This window comes from Fulmarus glacialis, unplaced genomic scaffold (assembly GCF_000690835.1).
Source record: "Fulmarus glacialis isolate BGI_N327 unplaced genomic scaffold, ASM69083v1 scaffold11249, whole genome shotgun sequence".
NCBI classification, from domain to species: domain Eukaryota; kingdom Metazoa; phylum Chordata; class Aves; order Procellariiformes; family Procellariidae; genus Fulmarus; species Fulmarus glacialis.
This window is the reverse complement of record NW_009231413.1, coordinates 1-24,751: the sequence shown is the minus strand read 5'-3', so window position 1 is coordinate 24,751 and position 24,751 is coordinate 1. Positions and strand designations below refer to the sequence as shown.

The following is a 24,751-nucleotide window of genomic DNA, read 5'->3' as shown; positions in this document are numbered from 1 at the left end:
GCCCCCCTCCCCCCTTTTTCTGTTCAGATCCTATTTACAGAAGTGCTGTAATTCCCCATAACCTGCAGCTTTCTTCAAAAGCTTTTTAGGTTATTTTTATAAATGAGATATAGCTTTATTTTATTTTTAAAAAGTGGCAAATACTGCTTTAGAAGAATTTTCTTGCAGACAGAACTTCAGTTTTAACTGTTTATAGTAGAAAACACCAAAAAATTTAAAGATGGCAAATTCAAAATGAAATACTGAGTAACTAGTTTTAAAGATAAACAAACAGTAGTTCTTAGCAACAGTATAATCTAGCTTCTCAAAATGTTATACCTACTTTTTCATCTTTTTTGCATTGTATTTGACTTGGTAAGATGCTTGGATTAATTTGTCTGGACCACTGTCAAACTGATGTGGAATGACCTTTTGAAAGTGCTAAAAGCAATCAGAGCACAAGATTACATATAATTAATAGCTGCAAGGAAATACACACACAGAGTACACATTTCAGACATCTCTTACAATTATTGTAACTGTAATTTACCTGTAACATTCCTTCCATGTCAAGTTGCAGTAATTCTGCTTGGTTCATCTGAAGTACTGCTAAACCTACTCGAAATACTATCTCTAAACCCTGAAAACAGAAGTTAAGAAATATCCAACAATTATTCATGGCATTGTCAACAGTACAGAATGATTCTACTATTTACTGATGTTAGAAATCTCACCCCATTTCTCAAACAAGCAAAAGGGCTACAGAAATCTCTCAACAAATTGGTTCTAGGTTTCTTATTTTGTCCCAAGGACAAGTAGTCCAGCTATTTGTCCTGATGCAAGACAGTAACAGGTGTTACTCTATGTCAGCTTTATCAAAAGTTTTAAATATATCTAGTACAAAAACCTCCAGGTACTTCTCAAAAAAGCCATTTTAATTTCAGACATGGTACAATGCAGTTAAACTATGTAAACAGATACAAAGGCATGTCTCACTCATATATACTATCTTGGACATTCTTGAGTGTAAGCTGAAAGACTACCTTTGACTTGCTATTTTCTAAAAGATGACTGCAAAGAAAGAGCATAAATGGACCATAAGCTTTGGTTTGTTACCAGTTACAACCACACAAAGCTCTAATCCTAAACATGACTTAAGTGTCTCCGTGATAGTAACACTGAGTAATTCCATAAATTTCTTTGGCTACTGTTCATCATCTGGACAATAGAAGATACCAACACTCCCTCTCCTTGGCCTGCATATCCTCATGGAGCTTTAACTTTGGCCTGAAAGCAGCATTACTTTCCACCCCAAACTTACTATAAAACTGGTGTCCCTCTTGTATGCAATGCAAAGTATAAGGTTGCATACAGGATCTACATTCAAAGGTTTAGTTGCTCTTCCTTGACAAAACTACATACACAGACATCTTCCCCCACAAAACAATCTGATAAGCATAAGGACTAAAAGCAAGAGTATTTGACATTTGCTCATCATAATGGGATTTATACCACTACCTAAATAACTGCTTTTAACTGTTACTCTTGAAATGGAATATATGAGTATTGAGTAGTTACCTCAGACATAAAGATATCAAATATTCTTGTTGCAATTGGTAGTGGAAAAGTTGTAAGGAATATAGTTAAAAACCATGACGATGCATACATAGAAGTGTGGAAACTCTGAGACTGAAAGTGCACATAAAGCTCCGGAAGATGCTCCTGGAAAAGAAGAGGAAGAAAAAAAAACCATACGTTAAGCTTCTGCTGGTAGTTTTAGTGTGTCCATGTTTTTGACAAATTTTGAGTAAAAGAAGAAAATAATTGATATTTAGTACAGAAAGCAGCTTTGTAACACAGGACTCGAAAAGATACTACTCATCATTATAAAGAACCATGCAGTAGAAGTCCCAGTACAGAATGCCCTACAACACCTCTACCCTGCAAAGCACTGGTTACAAAAACACTTCCCGATCCTAATAGGAAGTCACCAGCTTTGTAAATCCCTAAGTCACATCTAGAGTGAGCTACAAATAAGAGCTGGAAAGATCTAGGGTATGGCCAGAGACCTATGTCTTAACCTGCTACCTAACATCCCACCCCGATGACCATGTTAGGAACTGGATCACAAAACACAAACCTATTTGTCTCCATCAGCCTGACCAGGAGGAAAAAGTTTTCTGTGTCCCAAATCTGAACAAAATTTTAACTCTACATATGAGGGTATCTCCCAGGGTATTTCCATTTTTAAAAATGGCTATAAATTGACTATGAACACATTGACTTTCAGAATCTTCAATCCAAACAGAACTAGACATTCATATGCTTAAACTGTAGCAATACAAATCCTCATGCTTCAGTGTTTAAAGCCAGTCACTGTCTGCCAAAGATTAAAGTAGACCACACAGCCACATGCATTTACTTCTGAAGTTCTGAAACTAGCTACTGTCAAGAGAACAGCCTATTAGCCAACAGACATGCCTGCTCTTGAACTGTAACTCCCAAGTTCCTTATTAACAGTTACTGAAGAGAAAGTTTGATAGATTTTGTATGTACCTGTATCATGCATTCAAACTGGTACATACAAAGGCCCAGTTCAGCCATGCTTGGTTTAAAGAGTTCTCGTAGTCTGTAATCTTGCATTAATTTAACAAACACACAAAATGCCTCTTCTTCTGGCATCTATAGTTAAAAATAAAAAAGCACAGTAAAAACTCTGGACAAATGTAAGGACGTATCAGAGTAAGTGCCTGGGAGGGTTTAGGGTTGGGGTTTTTTTGTGTGTGCGGTGGTTTTTTTTGTTTTGGATTGTTTGTTGTTTTTTAAGAGATTTATCACCAATTACTGTAATGGACTTTTGTATATATTGAATTCTAAGTGATTTCTAAACTGAAATAGAGGTCCGCAAATTTCTTATAATATACCCTACTTTGTCATAAAATAAAAGACAGTAATACAAAGGCAGCTTTAATATTATCAAATCAACTGTGAAGTTCCATTTGAACTCTGAGGAGATTCTGTATAATAGAATTGAAATGAGAAGTTTATTAATAGTTGAAATAATATTCACCAAAATAGCTTGCAAGTCTGCAATCCTACCATCGCTCTGAGAAATAAATGTATCTCCCACTCAAAGATAGTATCTTCCTGGCAAATAGAACCATAGAGAATAAATCTCATTTGATTTACACAGTAAACAGCTGCCTTTGACAATTCCATTGTAACAAAATGGCTAAGGAAAACTATTATAAAAATTCCCAAAAAACCACCATGATATATTATGCATTCTAGCAGGGATCTTAAAGGTTCACATATTTTTAATATCATGCTTACCTGCATAAGCAGTAATCCAACTATAAAAGCGCTTCCTTGACAGTATCCAACCTCACGATCCACCAAAGAATAAGCCTAGGAAATAAAGTTTTAAGACTCAACAATTAAAACCTCATTGTTAATGAAAAGTAATCATAGTTCATGCCGTTATTTTGCTACTAACTTACTCTTCCTCTCCTAAATCCAGCAAGGACGGACATTTTATTCAGAAGTTGTAGTCAGATATTCTAGTTGCTACCTGCTGCTATGAAGGGGAATGAATTCTGCTCTCTGATAGCCTACAAAGCTAAAACTAACGTACACCTAAAAAAAAAATACGTGCAGTTTTCAACCACAGGAATTTGCCAAAAGATAACAGAGACAGCTGACATACAAACTGCACAAGGCTACTACTTCTATAGGAGACAGACCTGACAGAGAAACAACAGTTCTTTTCAGAACAATTCTATGCTGCGGTTTTATTTACAGGTGGAGAAAATGCAGTGATCTCCAGGCATGTTGCATCTTCATTTTAGAGTTATGGAAATTACTATGATTTTGAAACCTGCCAACTTTTCTGTTGAAACTATGTTGTATAGAAGAGTCTGTCTTTCAAAATTTAAGCTCTAGTACAATGAAGACAAAGTAATGCAAACTTCATTTTATGGTAGTATTCTCATTTTGTGCTTGAGCACTGTAACAACTGCACATTAGCTTGTACCTGCCATTTGCTGCTACCACTTGCAAAGTTCAGAAACACTTGAAAACTGAATGCTAGTTCTGATTTACAATGTTCTTGTCTCGGTCCACATTGTTTACTTTACTTCATGGCACACTTTATTCCATTATACTATCAGCAGTTAGCATGTGACTGTTTTAATACAAACTTAGTAAGTTTTTCAAATCTTTTATAAAGTAAAACTATTAACTATAGCAATACCATATTTGAAAGCTATCTTTGAAACTGGAATGTAATTTGTTAAACCACTCCAGTGTCAAGTAGAGTAAGTTTAAAAAACTTAAACACATGAAACTGATGCAAGTTCACTAGATACAAGGTAAATTATTTTCCAAACTTTTGTGCACGTTCTTGCTAATGTATTTTCAAGGGCTGAAATACTGACTTACCTTCATTACATTGAACAAGACCTCCTGTCCAAGGCTGTCTTTTTCTTTAAAAAAATCGTGTTCAGGGTATGTTCTAGCAATGTCCCTTCTTATTAATTTCTCACAAGGAGATGTCATTTTCAAAAGCTCTGAATACTGATCCTTAATTGGCATGCTTTGAGCACTGCATAAAAGTTGCCAAACAATTGCTCTGAAATGATGAGGTATCCCTTTTCGAACAAGCTCCTAAAGCAAAAAAAAAGACACAAATTGATTTATATTTCCTGAAAACATAAACATAAGCCTAAAGAACAAAACATTTAAACAAATTAAGTTCCTCACAACTTCAGAAAATATTTACATCATGTCACAAACCAGTCATACAGATTACAATGTGTAAACCTCAATTTTAGTGTGATAGATTGTTAGCTAAAAAAGTAAGGAGCCTCAATCATTTTTAGTGGCTAAATCAGCTAATGAAAGTAGTCCCCAATTCATCATAAGCTACTTAAAAAACTGAGTATTCAACTAATTTTATACAAGAACTCCCATTAGCCAGAATTTAATAGTTATTTTTATATTTCACAACAGATGACTGAAGATGACACCCTTAATTATATTTGTAGTGACTGAGAGATAAGAAATCACCAATTAAAAATTATTTCCAAGATAGGTAAATGATAAAAAGTGAAACTAACTGTAGCACAGCCAACTACAACAAAAAAATTGCACAGTACTACTATCAGAAATCATCTGACAAACTTGACAAGTTATGTCTAATTTCTCTGGTGTGCCAGTATTTCCAAGTTCTCTTTTAAGACAGTATTTAAATGTAGTTTCAGACACTGGACAAAGAAAACATTAAGTTTACATCTACTAAATTAACTAAATTAACTTTATCTTCCCTGAAAAAAAAAAATCACCTAGGTATTATACAATTCAAGCCTTCCCAGATCAATAGATCTAAGAACCTGATACCTATCTTTTCAGAAGGCACAAGTAGTCTTGTTGCTTGATCTGAAAACTGAGAAAAAAGTATGATTCAGGAAGTTTACAGACTGTCTTAGCGGTACTTCTGCAACTAGGATCAGTCTGACCTAGAAGATTGTCTCTCCAAGACAGAGGGTTCCTTTAATAATTTTTTGTACCTTAAGAACTGTTATCAATTATTCTGTCTCCTAAAGGGTAGTTTCTTTCTCTAGTATTTATTATGAAGCCAGAGTAAACTCCTATTCTGCAAAGATTCCTCTTTTTCCTGTTTGTTCTAAATATTTCTCCTACTTCTCCAAACATTAATTAACGCAACACTGATAACTTTTAAAGAGACTCTTGCTTTCAAGTTTTGTTTTTGTTAAGCTTGAACTCTACTGCAGGAGTTTTGCATCACTGACCTCAATTTTCTAATATCCCTAAGATCTCTAGCCTTCCAGAACCATCCCAGTAATGCCCCTCCAGCTATTTGTCCCATCTGTGATACTCCTACAACACCTTGTGTTATCTCCTAAAAGTTTTCCAATTCCAAGACAACAACCCTAATGCATCAGCTTTCCACATATGTCTCTAGCTATCATTTGTCAACAACGCACTATCAGATTGTACATCAGTCATCTAAAGCCTCAAGGGCTACTAATAACGACGCATTAGCAAGTGGTTTCTTGCTTTAAGTTACCATGCACCTGCTTGACAGAATAACAGGGTTAATCCCTCCAAGAATCCTAAAGGAACAGCAGGAAAACGCACCTACTAAGCAGCACTAAAATGGTGCTATTCTACACAGTATTATGCATGCTGAAAAGCAGGACTTAAGCCATCCTCCAGAATCCCTCCACAAACAGGAGGCGAGTTCTGAAGTGGATCAAGAGACATAAGGATGGAACACATTACCTATGCAGGAAGGTACATACACCTATGTCTAAAAGTTAAAAACTTTACCAGATATCTAATAACTTAAGACCAGCTTTTACAGCCAAGACAAAAAGATACCTATGCTGTCATACGTACTGGCACAATCAGGAAATAGGTATGGATGTTCTGGTATTCCATCGTAAATGCAGAATGACACAGTTTAGGCTGACTTTCGACAAACAAAACGAAAACAAAAAAAAATATTGAGAATTATTTAACCAGCAAAGGAAAACTCACTAGCAGTATAATTAAATATTTACTGAAAGTTAGTCAAATACTCCCCAAATTATACTTGCCCAGCTGTAAAAACAAGTGATACTTGTGACATTTTAAAATGTTCAAATGCAGGCAGTTCAAATGAATTCTATCCAACCAGATCTACTTATTACCATCTCACTTCTCCTTTCTCTTGCCAGGTTCATGTGGCCTTCTTTTCATGGCCTTTTGGGAACACCTTTCCAGAAACTGTTTTCCCTATGCAAGCAGGAAGTCTTGAATTCATTTTCTTCCCTTGTTTCCTCTCTCAAGTCATGTTCTCTCTTCACAACTGCTTCACATAAAAGATACTTTACTTTAGCCCATTGTTCTGCCTTCCCACAACCTATTCATACACACACATTTCACACTGCTCAAAAGACCTTGAAATTTGTATTCTGCACATAAAACTACAGACTAGAGCCAATAAAGAACCAAAGCAGAACAGACTTGCCTGCGAACAAAAAAATCCCACACTGCTGTACTTGCCGCCTCTGAAACATGGACATGTTCAAATGCCCTAGATGCTTTTTAGTTTGAATTTAAAGTGTAATTGAATTCCACTTCTGTACATGCCCACAACTAACCCAGGCTGGACAAACAGTGGTCAAAGTTTGTCCGATCCACTCAGAATTTAGAAACTATGTGTTCTTCTGCTTAAGGTCATCCCTGGGGTCCACACACTTGGCATGCACAAAAAACTAAACTCATCAGAGCCTCATACAGTAGAATTATCAGCTCTTCTAATAAGAATACTTTAAAAAGACACGTGCTCAGTAGGAAAATAATCATCACATCAAGCTATCAGATATCCATAAGCAGGTTTTCAGTAATTCCATTTTGGAAACGAAGCAAATATAAAAAAAAAATGGGAATTTTTCATTAAAGGTAGACTGAAAGCTTTAGTATTCAAGACACAGTAAATGCATCTAGTTTTCAGGAAGAGACATTTGCTGGGCAAAACTGTTACCAAAGTCTGGTAACAGTTACATAGGAAGCACTAAGGCTTAGGGATGGAAGTAGATTCAGCTGGAAGCTTCTATTACATATTTATTTAAAAAAAAAAAAGACCAACAGGAAGATAAAACAGTATCACTTGTTATCACATTACAAATATATCCTAAAAAATATCGTCCAACTACTACCTTAACTTGCTTTTCTTTCTTTTTCCGTACATCTTCCCATTCATTCACAATCCTCCCCCACAGGATCCATGAGTCTTCTTCAAGATGGCTGAGATTGCTAGAAGCTGATGAACTAGATACAAGAGAAGATCCACTATTTCTTCTTGACCCATTTACTGATCGCAAGGATTTGCTATCTGTTTCCAAGAGTCTGCAAAGAAAGCACACAAAAAACAAATTCAAGGTCTTCTAATCACAGGACCACACTATTAATTGTTTGTTTAGAAGTCAATTCTTCCAACCTCTTTACAAAGAATGCACCCAAAGGTTCAGTGGAACAGTTTTTCCAACATCCATTTGTACTAAATTTGAAAAGAAGAACTGGCCAATGTTACTGTTTCTTCTTGATATCACAAATCAACATGGTGTTTTAGAAATGCATGAAAAAAATCTCAGACCTAAAGAATGAGGAACAGGCAACAATAGTGGTTAGTATAGCTAATGAATGTGTAATTAAAGCCTGGTGTTCAGATGTGAGAACTTCTGGGGTTATCAGAGAGCAAGGTATACATAAAGATGTGACAAGCTGCTGAAGAGACTTCCCTGTTAGGTGGTTGCTGCGGCCATCAATTTTGCAAGGAGCTGGGGATTCTGGGCAAAAAGGTCTGCTTTGTTTATCCTTAACTAATATTGAGCCCCATAAGCAGGGGGAAATTTTTTTAGACCACATGTTAGGTAAGAGCAAGAATTCAGACTAACTTGAAAACGTGTTTTGCTATATTAAGAGTTTCATTTGTGCTTTAACTTCCAAGAATTCCAATGTCTGTAAATCAGAGTGATCTGGTTGAATAATTTCTCAATGCACCTGCACAAAAGCTAAACCCCGTCAGCATTTCAGCAAGGTCAGGTTAGATGTTAGATATTTAATAAATTATAACCTGAGTTACATTGCACCTGAGATTGTATACAAATCTCAGCATACCTACAGTTTTTAAGCTCTCTGCTACGATAGAGATATTTATACTATCTCTCCCTGTTCCCAGCTTTCACCTACTGATATTTATGGAAGTTAGGGAAAAAAGTAATTTAATTCATGAAGACAAGAAGTACAGTCTCTGCAGTAGTATTTGGTTTGGAAAAGGGTTAAATAGTAGTGCCTTTGGAAAAAAATAAAAAAACCATAGAATAGTTTAGGTTGGAAGGGACCTTTAAAGGTCATCTAGTCCACCCCCCCTGCCGCAGGCAAGGACATCTTCAACTAGATCAGGTTGCTCAGAGCTCCGTCCAACCTGATCTTGAATGTTTCCAGGGATGGGGCATCTACCACCACTCTGTTCCAGTCTTTCACCACCCTCATAGTAAAAAATTTCTTCCTTATATCTAGTCTAAATCTACCATCTTTTAGTTTAAAACCATTCCCCTTTGTCCTGTCGCAACAGGCCCTGCTAAAAAGTCTGTCCCCATCTTTCTTATAAGCCCCCTTTAAGTACTGAAAGGCCACAATAAGGTCTCCCCAAAGCCTGCTCTTCTCCAGGCTGAACAACCCCAACTCTCTCAGCCTTTCTTCATAGGACAGGTGTTCCACCTCCCTGATCATTTTTGTGGCCCTCCTCTGGACCTGCTCTAACAGGTCCATGTCTTTCCTGTGCGGAGGGCTCCAGAGCTGGATGCAGTACTGCAGGTGGGGTCTCACCAGAGCAGAGCAGAGGGGCAGAATCACCTCCCTCGACCTGCTGGCCGCACTGCTTTTGATGCGGCCGAGGATATGGCTAGCCTTCTGGGCTGTGAGTGCACACTGGCAGCTCATGTCCAGCTTTTCATCCACCAGTACCCCCAAGCCCTTCTCGTCAGGGCTGCTCTGCCCTGTAAAATCAAGCTTTTTCAAGACCAATTTTAATTTAGTCCATATTAAGGGAATGCAGAAAACCTTGTTTTGAGGAAAAATAAAAAAATCCATTATTAATGTTTAGAAACCTGGCCTATACTGATCCATGGTGCAAATTTACAGTTGGAATTCCTCCTCTCAACCTGAGACAGTGCCTAAAGATCACATTCAAAGTAATCACAGCAGAAAAACAAGCACAGAATAAACATTACATCATAAAAACAAGGTTCTAACTAGTCACTTTTAGTTTTCACAGCTCTCTATAGAAGTTACACCAAGTTTCTGTAATTTGACCTTACCTGGATAAACTCATTGTCCTTAGATTTGAAAATGGGAAGTTCTTTTTACAGTAAGTAGCGAGTTCTGTGGCATTTAGTCACTGTTTTCTTTCACCTAAAACTTTATAAATGATTTACTAATGCCAAACAGCTCCACCAGGACTCTGGACCGAGACACCTCACTATTCTGAGGGGACTTTCAGTATAATTGGATTACAGAATGCTACAAGACATAGCTTGATACAATTTGAATTCTTTCCATTTCTAGCTGTTTAACTAATTCATATTCTCCTTATTGACATAAAAGGCAACAATGAAAAGGAAACCTTTAAAAATATCATCACCAGCAATTCTTCCAGCAAGCAGAAAAAAGAATAGTTCGCTGTGTTCAGAGTACAATTCCTTGCAACAAAGTGCCACTGTGCTAAAATGCAGATTCAAACCGTTCTGAAACTACGGTGTACCCAGCATAATAAAAGCATCAAATTTCTATATTAAAGTGTGGTATCTCCAGAGAAAAAGTATACTTGATAGGATAGCCTCTAATTAGAATTCACACAGAAGACTACTGTGGGATTGAGCAACAGGTCTGGCTAAAATTAAATAAAACCAGGCAAGATTTGCTAGCTTATTTACTAAATGAAGAAAGCTGACTTGAAAAAGAAAGGCTAGTGTCCTGGTTCCGGCTGGGACAGAGTTAACTTTCTTCCCAGTAGCTGGGGGGGATACTGTGTTTTGGGGTTGGTATGAGAGGAGCGTTGATGGCCCACAACAGCTAGCAAGCCCAAGCTCACATTCTTCTTTCAACAAGCCAGCTAGTCTAACTACAGGGCTTAATGAGATGACTCTAGATGTAAAGACATTACGCTCTAACACAGATAAGCAGTCCAAAGAACAAATATTACTGCTTTTCAAACAAAAGTTAGTCACCTTAGTCATGAACAGAGCTGAATGCCTCAGATTAAATGCAAATTAGCTTTCCTAAAAGCACTCTAACTCTTTTTTTTCTTCTTTTGATAAATTTTCATTTGCTACTAGCACAGCAAAAATTACATATAGTTCATCTTCGAAGGACAGACAATACCACAAACCACAAGGAAAAGAGGACAAGGTGGTTCTAGAAGGTGCCTTCCATTCTCGATCAAGAACTAGACAGATATAACAAATTCCCTGTAAGTTGTATTGCTATTAGGCTGCAGAACACAAACATGAGAGAAGACATGCCAGGTGACACAATGGCATTAGCCCCTCCTCCTCCCAGTTACTCTTTTCCTCTACTGAAAATTACTACCCTCATAACTGAATCAGCAGAATAAAAAACCCCCGAGTACCTCAACTGCCTCAGTGCAAAGTCCAGCATGCTAGCAGAAGCTGGAACAGAAGCTAGTTTGAGCTAAACTATCAAACTCTGCACTTCACTACAGCACAGGGGATAGCAATCTCCAGTAGGTATCAAAGCCCCGCAGCTATTTGCTAAGTCTAAAACCGATTTGGAGCTCAAGTTCTCCGTTACAGTCAACCTCTGATGAACTACTGAAACATACTTGTCAAATATAACCAAATTTTGCAAGAGGCCAAATGACTTAGAAGTCCTGCCTCAAGAATGCAAATAAGTATGGGTTCTGGAAATCCAGCATTAATAAATCATACAGTCCAATTTTATTTCTTAGTGAGATTGCCAATTTGCAATCACTGTGCACGTCAAGAGCAACGGATCCAACTGAAAGTTTCATCTTGAACTGTAGATGGTGCAGATAAATATACACTCATGGAAAGGCTGCCAAGAAAATGGTCGCTTACTATACAAAAAAAAAAAAGCCAGGATGAACAGAAAAGACTGATTAGGAATTTACTTTTCATTAAGATATTATGCATCTGCCACCATTATCATAACGGCAGGATGCATCTACTATTTCTTGCAAATAAAGATGGATGAACACTGTTCCATCTCTAAACAGAGCAGGTTATATAATGGAAAGCAAGAACTGGGTAAAAGTGGAAAAAAATAGAGAAAATGGAATTCAGAAATCTTTAACGTTTCAAAAAGCTAACAGAAATTACAGTTTTGATCTAAGAAGGCGAGAAGGTTATATGAAAGTTTCATCCCTGAGATACTCTATTTTAAATACGGTTGGACTTGATGATCTTAAAGGTTTTTTCCAACCTAAACGATTCTATGATTCTATGAAATTGGATACTGAAAATGACGTGGCTCCAGTGTAAAATTCTTAGGCTTACAGGCAGCTATAAACACTCGTGTAAAACCAGGAGAGAAAAATATCTTTTAGAGTTTCACGAAAAAAGAACTTTTAAAAACACAGCACAAGAACACAAGTTCTTAAACCTTGGGGCCTTGAAATTGAGATGTTGTGCCATGAAGTTTTACCTAACCCACCTTCAACAGCCTCTATGCTGAAATTACAATAAACAAATCTTAGTCTCATCACTATATCTTGAAGACCAAAAAGTTTTCCATTCACCTGTTCTGTTCCTCAAGTTTAGCGAGTAATTCTAAGTCATCTGGACTCAGTTGTGTTGGCGAGGATGGTGATAACCCGGGTGTAGACAGAGTGGTAGAGGAGGATGTAGTGTGTAATGAGGCAGATGGACTTGCCACCTGACTGGCCATTTGACTGACGGTGTGCGATACAGTGTTCTTCACCCATGAGAGAGTAGAGCTCAGCTTTCCTGCAGCCTTGCCCGTCGCCACCTGTGATGACAAAAAGAATACTTTTTTCAGTAAACCTACTGTCACTGAAGAGAGAGGAAAAAAAAATACAATATGCATGAAGTGACATTGAGATTACTTATTTCTCCAGAACTCCCAAGGCTCTCAGAAGCAACACAAGCGTCAACAGCAATACAATACTATAGAAGTAACATGCAAGTATGCTGCTAATCCACAAAGACAGACTCAGAGGAATTCCTGACATATACTCACAGAGCTCATTTCTGCATTACAGAAATTACTACAGAAATACCACAGGATCCAGGATCAACTCAGACTTTCCATTACAAAAATAAATAGAAATAAAAGCTTATTTTAAAACATCTTGATAAACTAATAATGGCACAGAAACTGCAGAAAAATAGATATAGAAACAGTCAACTATTTTACTGATGCACACTGGAGCAGCACAAGTATATCAATGTAAACACTCCAGGCCACCCACTGCTCACCTTTATTAATCCCTACAGTGGCAGGACAGAGGAGCAGGGGCACCACATTTCTAATCTACACCAAAGCAGAAGATTCTCTAGCATCTGCCAGCGTGCAGAAAACAGTCACAAAGAATTTACACCCATGAATCTTCAACAGCTCCTGAACGTCTTACATTAAAGGCCTCATGCTGCCCTTCTCCTTCCTCACTGCCTCTTCAGGTCACCCCTACACTAAGTGTCCTTGACCTCTGATCCCAGTGCCAGGGCCAGGGCAATCCTGGGGTTTGAGAGGGGTCCTGGAGAAAACGTGAGAGGTGCGACTAGAACAGAAGGGAGCTCTGAGCGGACAGTCAGGGAATGTGGGTCCAGGAACGAGGAGGTTAACTGGGGCTGATCATAATCTGCTGCTCCTTCTTGACCAGTGTTATGGGGTAATGCAGCCTAACAGATTCACCGATCACTAGAGAAGAAAGAACAGCAGCCCCTCGAGCTATTTTCTAATGAACCCATCACTAGAGCTTCCTTCAGCAACTGAGAATGTAAGAGGCTTTGACCTACAGTGATTCACAATAGGGTTCAATTCCTCCCCTGGCCCAACTCAGAAAAAATCTAGATGCACCTTAAAGGAAGAGCTAGCTGCCTAACAAAAGGTTAAAACTTTTCAAAACCAAGGTTGAAGAGGAACTTCCTTTGAAATGGTGCTTCTGGCAAATGTTTATTTTGACCTTTGCTGACTTCCTCAAAACACTGAATTGCTCAATGGTTGTCACAAACAATTCTGCAGTACAGCCTATACAATAATTGCTAAGATACTAAAGACACTGAGCTACAGGAAAAAAAAAATCCCTCCCTAAGATCCTCTAATAGAATCTAATTAAAGCAGAACTTCAACTGGAAAAAGTAACTCCATCTCAGCACACCGTGCATTTATCTGAAGCATGGTATATAGACTGAGTGACTGGTTGCTAAAGCAGAAGCTTTTCTTTAGATACAGTGCTACAATGAACTTTTTTGTGAATCAAATCCAGCAGTATTTTATTTTCATGTCATATCAAAAGGAAGACACATTGAATGCCTTCAGAAAACAAGAGGAACACTACAGACCAAACACAAAACAGTGGTATTCAATCTCCTCACTTCCTCTCCACCAACAACATGACACTTCAGAGCTTTCCTAGATGATTGCAAAGAGGTTTCCAATTTCCATATACTTAATATTCATTCTGGAAACAGTAACAGATTTTGCTAGAAATCTTCAGATGCAGGGAAACAAACCACAGGTGGGAATAGTAAGCATCAGAAAGGCTCCACTTGGCTCTTGTGTCACTGTTGGACAGGAAAGCTCAGGTATATTAATATGTTTAAAAAAAAACCCCACATGATCTTTTAAAGATAATCTTTGAAAAAACTCACTTCCAATACTAGCATTTGACACCATCTTTTATACAAGAAAGGAATAAAAATTGCTAGAGGTTTCAAAATCTTAAGTTTAATACATGCATTAGTATTTCACCCAGTCAATATCCTTTATTCCCTATTGCTATGAAAGAATAAGTTATTGCTGTCTCACTTTGACTAAGATAGCATTATGATAAAGGTAACTCATGCATCTCATCATTTTCTCAAAGGCTTTAAACTGCTTAAAATGACAAGTAATGCAACTATTCCAAAAATAAATGTTGGCAGAAACAGGGCCAATCTTAAGAACACAGCAAACATGACTGTCATACGCAGCAGGTTTTAAGAGTCACCTATTCTAAGAATCTCACATGTAAGTATTAGAAAAGCAGTGATTTTGAGTAATACCCTATGTGACAGAAATAGGAAGAGAAAGTATACAATCAATTTTTATCTCTTTACCAAGTAAAGTAACTAGGAAGACTTAAGGTTAAAAAGTAAATCCAAGCTGAGTCTGGCTCACACATGATGCGACTCATACTCCACGTTAAGATAGCTGAAGCAGGGGGTGGGGTGGGGTATGGAAATCAAGAATCTTACTAACATTCATTCACCAACACATCACTAGGCATTAAAAAAATTAATGCAAAGGTTTGTAGAAACCAGTTATGTGAAGAATACTAAGAAAAAGTATGGTCAAGAAAACCATGCAAGGCAGCAGTTAAATCAGAACAACGGGTCTAACAATATTCCTGTTTCTAAAAGCAGTTCAGAGTTTCACTAGAATGTATTCAGAGAATTAGTACCAAAAAAAAAATCCTAGTCTGAAAGCATTAACATATATAAAAAGCAGAACAGTTGCAAAAAGCAAATGTTTGGAGATCAAAAGGCTCACAAGTGAAGTTTGTATCGAACACACATGAGGAATTAGTTTGGGGAAAACAGCTACGGCAGTCACCGAGGGCCGGGCCAAACCAAATTAAGAAAAGGAAATCTGATACAATAGCTAACTAGTCAAGGCTACATCCCTTTTGCCAGGCTTTTCCAGGGTTTCCTAAAAATCTAAAGCCAGCTCTCAAATGGTCAGCATCGGTGTAGACTCTTGGACCTAGACACAAAGGCATTTAGTATCAGTTCTAAATAGGATAGAGTAACAGGATTTTCATATTTCATCATTTCACCTACGTTAATTTCAAAATTTATATTCCGTGACAGATTTCATAGACTTATTCTTTGACAAGTTACTTAAGGCCTTCCAGAAAACAGGTCACTGGAATTTGAAAATGAGAAAACCCTTCTAGGAGCAACACACCATTATTCCTATCAACATGCACACAGTGCTCCTGCACTTGCCCTACCAACCCTTTATCCTTCTCTTAGTAAAGAATGAAAATCCCTATGTGTCATAAGCTTTTCAACTCTGTGTACACCATTCCATCTAACAGGGTAGTTGTACTTAGCCGTCACTAAACCACAGACCACTGCTACTTCCCACCTTTCTGCCAACAATCCCTGCCACAAGAAATCCCTGTCCTACTACTAAGATAATACATACACATAGTACAGAAATGAATCCTACTGACTCCCAAGAGATATGTATCTCCTTCCTCTGACAGCACAAAGGAAAGAGCTAAAGGTTTCACTCTAGCCCCTTCAGAGAAACTGGGGCTCCCCAATTAAAAAATCAGAGCTATCAAGTTGTTTAAATTAGTCCTTCTGCCTTTAATTATACCAGTGAGAATAAATTCAGTATGAACGATGGCAGATACTTTCACTGGGTATCACCAATTCCAGGAAACACAGGAAAACCTGGATGAGCATGTGGTTTAACACCTTCCTGCTTTAGAGACGCGATTTTGCTTAACACAGCATTCTGGAAAGACTCAGGAAAGCCAGCGTCGTTAAACCTTTAATCTTTTCTTTGTATTTTTGGACAGAGTCTCCTCAAGGCTTTCCTAAACAAATGTTTCTTTTAAAAACTGGTTATTATTTAACCAGTGATGTTTCTGCAGGCCTGCAGCATGTCTCCCTTTTGGCTACAACAATTATGCTCTGCAGTTATGAAGTGTCCTTCCCTTTGCTACTCTTCATTATTGTGGAAAAGAGATCATAGTCATGTGCTCAGCTGTTTGCAGCAGTAACAAGGACAGCCAGATACACCACAGTGCCCGTCCCAAAATCTTAGCTAAGTCACAGCGATAAATCTAACTACACATGAGATAGGACTTTTGCCTTTGCCATCATCCTCTCACTAAGGGTACACATCTATGCTACTTCCACTCTGTTCCGCCTTACCCTACTGCCGAAGCACTCACACTTGTGAAGTTGCTCTACCTGGCGCCCTCCTGTGCTACACCGAGTATCGCAGGCAGCTCCAGCCCAGGCTCTGCTCCGTAAGTCCCAACACTTACCAGATCTACACAAGCTCTCCATCCCTTCAGCTAACCAGCTCAGGCTGGAAGCCCCCGATTAACAGCTCGCCTCAGCCAGTTTTTCAGCTATGCAAAGAGAATTGCTTTCCTTTTTATTCCCAGCATTTTTCAGATGCTGAAATTCAAGTTACATTTGAAGAGTATAAAAGGTAACCTACATTGCCTGGGAAGCATGCCAAATCATAAAGAGCACCATCAGGATGATCAAGCCATTATTAATTATTATTAATGTGTAATCAAAACCAGAGTCAACCCATTTTAAAAATGTGCTTTTTCCCCCAGAGGGTCTCACTCAAGAACCTGCCAATTAATCAGACTTTGCACACAAACGCTGCTCCGGGCCCACTCCCGGAGTCACCAACTTTCCACTGAAGATGGCCAGGTCTGGAGACAAGCAGGCAGGAGTATGCCTTCTTTACCTTTTGCAGGACACAGGGAAGTGAGCAGGCATCATCCAGCTCCAAACCAGGTACATTCATTCAGGCTCCAAGCCATATTAACAGCTACACTGCTCCCGGTTTGCCAACAGACCAAGAGCACAGGAAGAGTTCATCTGCTTCTGCCTGCCTAAGACCGTGTAGATACCTCCTAAATAAATGTGTGAATTTTGAGTTTGAAAATATTGATGTTTAAAAAGATGAGGGGGACAAGACTTAACTACTAAAGACTTTCTACTCTGCTGCAGTTTCCAGTGAGCAAAACAGAACTACCAGCAATTCTCACCCATCTGGTCAGTCATCAGGCAAGACACAGACCTGTCTGCTATGTACTGTAAGCTACTGCAAAGATAATAAATATTTATATTGATACTATACACAGATATATATGATGAGCAGTTTATATATGGCAATTAAAATACATAAAATTCAGTATCTCAACTTTATGTTTAGTACCTTTAATTAGCTGCTGATTACAACACTTTATTACTAAAAGGAAGTACAATACTCTGTTTAGATTTTTGAGTTATTAAAAGGAATGCTGCAGTGGAGCAGCATATGAAATATTTTAAGTAAGGCTAGCTGAAGGTAGACCGCAGCATCCCACATCATATACAATTATGTAAATCCCTTTCCCTGAGAATCCAAAGGTATTGTGCAGCACCTTACAGTAAGCCCAAAAATGTTACCACCATATATTTTTGCATTTGCCAGACAGACAATACTTGCTTTTCTAAAAAAAGTCTATTTAGATTTCTTTTTTAAAAGGTATTTCACTGTACACATTGAATTAGCTTAATACGTATATTCTGCATTTCCCTGAGGAAAATCTGTATTAAAGTTACAGGTATCTTGATTATCCAAAATACTGTCTCAACTATTCTTATCATATGTCAAAGTAATAATAACTGCAAGCCTCACACAAACACTACTGTATATATTATACGCTCTCTACTCTTTCTTCTCTTCCTGAAAAGAGAAAGAAATGGGAACTTCCAGAATACAGGAAGTAATTCTCATACTATTCTACATATGAAAAGAAGTCTCGCATAATCGGGGCTGATATTCTATGTGTGGTTTTCAAGCCAGTTATATAGCATTCCACGGACTGGCCAGTTATATAGCATTCCAAGTCTCCTACTTGCTTCAAAAAAGTTAATAGCATTCCAATATCTGAAGAATAAATTAAACTGACTCGTCAATGACATATACAGGAGAGGTAGCTGGTGAATCAGCCCGTTATCATGCTTCCTGACAAGCTACAATCCTAATCTAGGGCTCAAACATGGTTTCACTATAATTTTCATCTGTATCTTTTACACTATAAATTCATATAACTGATTTCTGCTGAAGCCTGAGGAACAACTCCCGATCTACTCCCATATTCCTGATTTTTCTTGTAATATCATCTAACAATAGTCAGGAATATCATGGCTAGAATTCACCAGCTTCCATGTCGCTCAATATTCACTAGCTCTCAAAGTCTTTCTGATATAAAGAATAAAGCAATCTAACATTTTATGTTGTGTAAATCTTAACCTATCAGAAAGCTTTCTGTAGTATCGTTTAGTAAACACACGTTCTTTAAAAGTCGTCTTCAGACTAATATGTTGGGGTTTTGATGGTCCCAAAACATCTGAAAGAAGAAACTTGAAGCTGCGAGTTCACATACACAACATAACAACCTAATACATAAGGTGTTTTAAGGAGGTACTTCATTAGAAATGTTACGTAGTGATCCACTAAAGATTGAAACCATTGCTCAAAGTCATATGAATAACATTGCAGTCACTGACCAAATTGCACTGAATTCTCTTTATTTCCAAGAACAATTCCAGGTTTTTAGTTACCTCTGAAGTCCAGTGTGGTTTACAATCTGTCAAGCATTGTCCCAGCATGCTAGCTGAGAAGACAAACCACGGTGCTTTTGCAGACACTATCTCCTGTCCATCTGAAGATGGTCCTTTATCAAACAAGTTTCAAATCTGACATAGGAATGTAACAACATTCAAGAAACACCTTCTTTCAAGGGAAAAGAATTAGATACAGTGCTTTTGTACAGAAGATGGCTGACAGCTCCTCAGAGCTGCAAGAGAAAATACTGAAGGACTACAGTAAAAAGCTTTAACAGGGAACTTCCTTTGTTTCTTTGTTCTCTTAGACCTCGGTTTGGAAAATACCTTTGTAGTTGAGGTCCAGCATGCCATGTTACATGCATGGTCCTTGAAGGACCATCCCCCTTGGCTAACAAAACAGAGGGAAGAATCAGATTAATCAGCTAAAATAAAGAAGAACTCCTGCAAAGTCAGTTTGTTTATGCACTAGATTGAAGATTTCTGGTTTTTTTTCTTTTCAGTAAAATGCAACTCAATCATTTCACTGGAGTTCAAGTAAGTATCATCAGGCATTTACCAAAAAGTAACATGCACTGAAGGACACATATGTTTATCGTTAAAGCTCCTTTCTACAAATTTTACTTTCCTACTCATTCCCCGAAGCCCAGCTTCCTTAACATTGCTTTTAGCCAACTTCCTCCTGGAAAGGAGCCAGGACTAGCATCTAAACTACATTAGGGCAAAAATAAGCAAACAAAAGTATGTAAGTGTAGTTAAATTTACTGAAAGCCTTAGTTGTTTCTCACTTCCAAAATATGGACCTAAGTCATATTTTTAAATGTTCACTGAGCCTTAATTAAAAATCAATGTTTTTAAGACAACTCTTCATTAAAAAAGTACACACAATTTCCAAGGAGTTAAACTGGTAAGTTTAAAGGATCCAACATCTGACATGAAAACATACCATTCCATGCAACATTTGTTTTTATGTATTGCCAGCCCAAGTATTTTCTAGGTGTAATTCTCCTTGTTTATAGAGATTAGATAAATTCATGCCATAATCTACAGGCTAGAACCAAAATGCTCATCTCCCTTCTACCAGGTTGTGCATGGTTCCCTTTCCAAAGGGATGTATGAAACGAGACTTGATGGAGAAACCAAAGAACATAAGCATAGCCTTATGGAATATGGTAACACTTGAAACTTTATTAATTACTTACTAGAATTTTAAACAGGCAACAGAGGTTGGTGAGACCCTACCTTCAGGACATTACTCTCCTTTAAATGATCAGCTGAAAGGTCAATTTTCTATCAATTACACTCAAATTCAAAAAAGAGTAAACCAGTTTCTAAATTACTGACTGGTAATCAGCTTCACTTGTGAGCTACAAATTCATCGCAACCTGCAGCTGCTGACAGAGAACAAGAAATAAAAGTTTTAGAAGTGAGAAGCATAACCAATTTAGTAATTTTCACATAGGAAAGTTGTTTAAGCTATTCAGTAAACATAGCAGATTTAAACACACATGCATATATCAACAGTCTAATTCTTTTAACACAATCCATGCCAACGTCTGTGGTCTTGCAGTAATACTTAATTTTGCCCACCAATTTATTTGGTATATCCATGACCTGTCTTCACAAGCACTTACAGTGTAACTTGAAGCAAGTGGCTATAGAAGGGTCTTCCTCCATGCTCTTGAAGTCTGTAACAGTGCTCCTGCAGCCTCTTCTGAGCACAGCGCTTAGAGAAAACTAATTTTCCTCAGTTATTGACTAAAGGGAGATTGCTCTTCAGAGAAATGACATATCTACTCATCATCAAATAGAATCAGTTATTTTGTGATTAGTTGACCACTGACTTTTACACTTTCATTTGGAAATAAGGGCCTATTTACTTCTTTTAAAAGGGCCTACTAGTGGAAAAACGCAAGAAAGAAAAACGCAAGAAAGATCAATGAAACAGATGATTTTTAGTGCCAGTCTGACACCAGAAAGATTATGTAAAAATCCCAAGCCCATTCTATCATGGTCTGTAAGTGTCTTATTATGGAATTTTAACTTGCCTTTGTCATTTTGTCTTTAGAAAGACTGGTCACAATTGTTTTTCCAAAGGGCTGAGAAATACTTACTAAAGCTTCAGAAATACCCATAAAGTTCCACCACTAATGCATTCCAAGGGGGGAAAAAAAAAAATTTACTTTGTTTAATGAACATTGTTTTTTCGCACTGCTGTTTCAGAGAGCATAGAAGTTGGAATTTCTTTTTACTATGCCTGAAAGCAGTTCACTGTTTGAACTAAATATAATCAAGAAGAATACCTAAAAATCAAAATATGTAAAACTAACAACAACTATACAATGTCACTCTATATAGTAACGTGGACAGTACATATCCAAAATGTTGGGTTTTGGCTAGCTACTAGTTTTTGACACCCATTTTAAGCGACATTCAATAGTTTTACCCTTCTATAACAAAAGTAACAGTAAGCTCTTCTAACATCCTTTTAGTTACAAGTGCACGGTCAACTTGTGGCAACAACAATCCACTACTAAAAGACTGGCCCCTCTACCAGGCTGATGAAACCAAAGGAAAAAAATACATAGTTTATAGAGTATAAGATACTGGTGAGTCAGAATTCTGTATCATCACAATATAACTATACTTTTTTAATTTAAAAAAAAAAAGGATCAAGGACATGTTATGATGTCATCAAACAGGTATTTAATGCTCTGCCAAGAATCACTAAAAGTTAGTCATGACAATAGGGCATAAGAAAACTCAGGAGTTTGAGAAGTTCAATAGCTTACCATGCAGCAGAACGCATTATAACAACCTATTACCAAAACATTAAGTTTGGGTTTGTTTTTGGTTTTTTTTTTTAAACAGATTAAACTGTAGAAGTAAAAATAAATCAAAAGTTACTTGCAAAACAATACAGATGAGACAAGATGACAGGTTTTGGTAACAAAACCCATTGGAGACTGGTAAAATTTGTTCAGACAAAAGAAAATAAAGATATTTGGTGGTGACTTCTGGCTGCTTCCCAAGTTGGAAACTAATGCAAGAAGGTTAAGTGTCCAATCATTCTATAACACCACTTTACTTTTTGTCCAGAACAAAGCCCAACCCTAGTATTGTACTTCAACCCCAAATATACAATAACGGCCTCACTGGGACTCAGAAGGACTACTTTTACAGACAATTAGCAAACAAAGTTGACAGTTACGCAGCCTGAAACAACACAAAGACCACAACATGATCCCCATCAGCATGACGACGAAAAGGGGATCCCTTTCTTCACTGCCTGAATCCTACAGCAGGCTCTACACTTCCCAGGCCCTCCCAGAAACACCACTTCACAGCTAACTGAGTAGTTTCCAGAGTTCACAGGAAGTTAAACAACTTTAAGAGTAATTAAGGAAAAGCCACAATTCACTAAATCACTTCTGCTGCTACCTTGTGAGAATATAGTTTCTGTGTACACGCATACAACAAAAACACATCACAATTGCATATAAAATAAGCAAAGCAAGACAAGAGCCCCTGCACTATTACTAACCCACTACCCATTTATTCCAATCACCGCTTGCTGGAGAAGGAAAGGATGCACCTCAACTATAGACACTTAAGCAGACAAAACTACAACGAAAACAAGACAGTATGCCCAATTTAAACAAATCAAAAAATTACCAACAGATGACGTTGGTTGCTACAAATATGGAAGACACAAGGCTTTAATTCAGCATGCTATCTACAAACTTAAGTGACATATATTCAAGAGCTTCAGAGAATATATCTAACAACTCAAAATTACATACTCTTGTAATATTTACTATTTGCCTTTTTTTTTTTGAAAACAATAACTATTTTAATTGGGTCTTAGAAAAAAGTGAATTAAGAGTACATAATGAAGGCAAGCATAGGTTGAGAAAACAACATTCAAAGTCAGGATTTGTTTTCTTTATTGTTCCTCTTCTCAGACTACTAGAAAAGATTTTTATTTTAAACTATGCATTTGACACTTAAAATGACACCTAAAATATTAAATTCTACTATGTCTCTTCCTTAAGCATTAGAAATTTATTTATTTTTTCTACAAGTTAAGAAAACAAACCAGGAAGAGTAAGAAAATGTAAATATAATATAAAGTATTCATACCCCAACTTAGCTGCTTTCCCCCTTCTAAATCATAATATTAGAACCTTGAATTAGCAAGGTAAACAATTTTGTTTTCCAAAATTCACTGAAAAGACTTTTCTTCTAATTTTTATTACATCTCCAGTTATTATCAATCCTACCCAGAGAACAAACTGACAGTAACTGTTTAGGCATGTCCCTTTCACTACCCCTTCTCTTCTTGTAAACTTCGAAAGGCTTTTCTCCCATCTCTTCCTCTCCATGAACCCCATTTCAATCATTCCACTCTCCAATCATCTCCTGCTTACTTGTTCAAAAGCAGTCAAACAAGTCCACAGAAGACAAACATATGGAGAGCAATGAAAAAAAAAACCAAACCAAACCAACCAGCCCAAACCAAAAAAATCCAAGCCACCAAGCTGTAGCTCAGGAAGTCCCTAAGCCTCAGCCTGCGGGAGACTAGGAGGAGATATGGGGAGGAAGTAGGGCTGTTCTGTTGAAGCGTTCTTCTCCAAACATCTGCTCCTCTCAGAGGTACTGTTGGGCTGCGCAGACATTCAACGACAATCACTCCCAGATGCTCTCATCCCAGTTTATCAAATTCAGGCAATGCTGATTCATAATACTGAGTGCCTTCCTACTGATCATGCCCCTCTTTTTCACTGGCGGTCCCTATTTCCTTTCCTAATCCTCACTTGAAAAAAAATCTATACATTTCAAAATAAGCCTTAAATCTTTATAAGTGTAAATATAGAGCTGTACAATTGTGATCAAAGCAGAAACCGCACACTGAAAGAAGGGAAAAGAAATAAACAGGCACATTTATGCCAAACACTCTTTAATACTATCTACCACCAGGAGAAGAAACAAGATTCAGTTACCTGCTCCTTTAGGCACATGAAGTGAATTAAAAAAAAAATAGGAAAAAAGTTTTGAATTTTTTGACAAATACTTTTGAAGTAAAACATATTGAATATTGTCAGTTCTTCTCTGTATGAATCTGCCTCCTTTCTACATCTTTTGTATGTGATCTTTGGGGAAAAAAAAAGAATTGTCCCAGGCTGAGGTGAAAAACTATGTTTTGGTACAGCCAGTGTTAATGCTAGCTCATGCTGGAAATTCAAAATGGTATGCAAACTTCACGTTTGCTATAAAATTCCTCTGATTAGCTGAAAATTTGCACGAATTATATGGAACTACAGAAAAACGACACTAGGAATTAAAGCTGGAATACATAACAAGTAGCCAGAACATTAACATCGACTCTTTACCCCTATTATATAACCCCGTTCATGCAGCTGCAGCAGGCGGTGCGAGCGAGCGAGATCTCCGAGGCAGCACTTGAAAATTCTCTCTTAAGAATAAAGACCCATAGGTTCCCGGTTTAACGTTACTTCCATAAAACCAAGGAAGAAATCACCCTCTGCAGACAGACCCGCTGAAGTCTCCCCCAGGCCGAGGGCGAGCGCCCCTCCCCACGGCCACCCGCGGCCGGCACCCCA

General features: G+C 37.6%; 1 protein-coding gene across 1 annotated transcript in view; it reads right to left on the bottom strand.

Moving 5' to 3' along the window:
• Nucleotides 1–12,555, bottom strand: part of EVI5 (ecotropic viral integration site 5) — a 70,329-nt gene extending 57,774 nt beyond the window's left edge. The window contains exons 1-8 of the mRNA XM_009584565.1: nt 12,326–12,555; nt 7,704–7,893; nt 4,420–4,644; nt 3,313–3,387; nt 2,536–2,661; nt 1,558–1,701; nt 530–619; nt 323–420 (exon numbers count right to left, since the gene is read on the bottom strand). Coding sequence (XP_009582860.1) covers nt 323–420; nt 530–619; nt 1,558–1,701; nt 2,536–2,661; nt 3,313–3,387; nt 4,420–4,644; nt 7,704–7,893; nt 12,326–12,474 — 1,097 coding nt within the window. The 5' untranslated portion in view covers nt 12,475–12,555. The remainder of the gene's footprint in view (nt 1–322; nt 421–529; nt 620–1,557; nt 1,702–2,535; nt 2,662–3,312; nt 3,388–4,419; nt 4,645–7,703; nt 7,894–12,325) is intronic.
• Nucleotides 12,556–24,751: the final 12,196 nt, after the last annotated feature.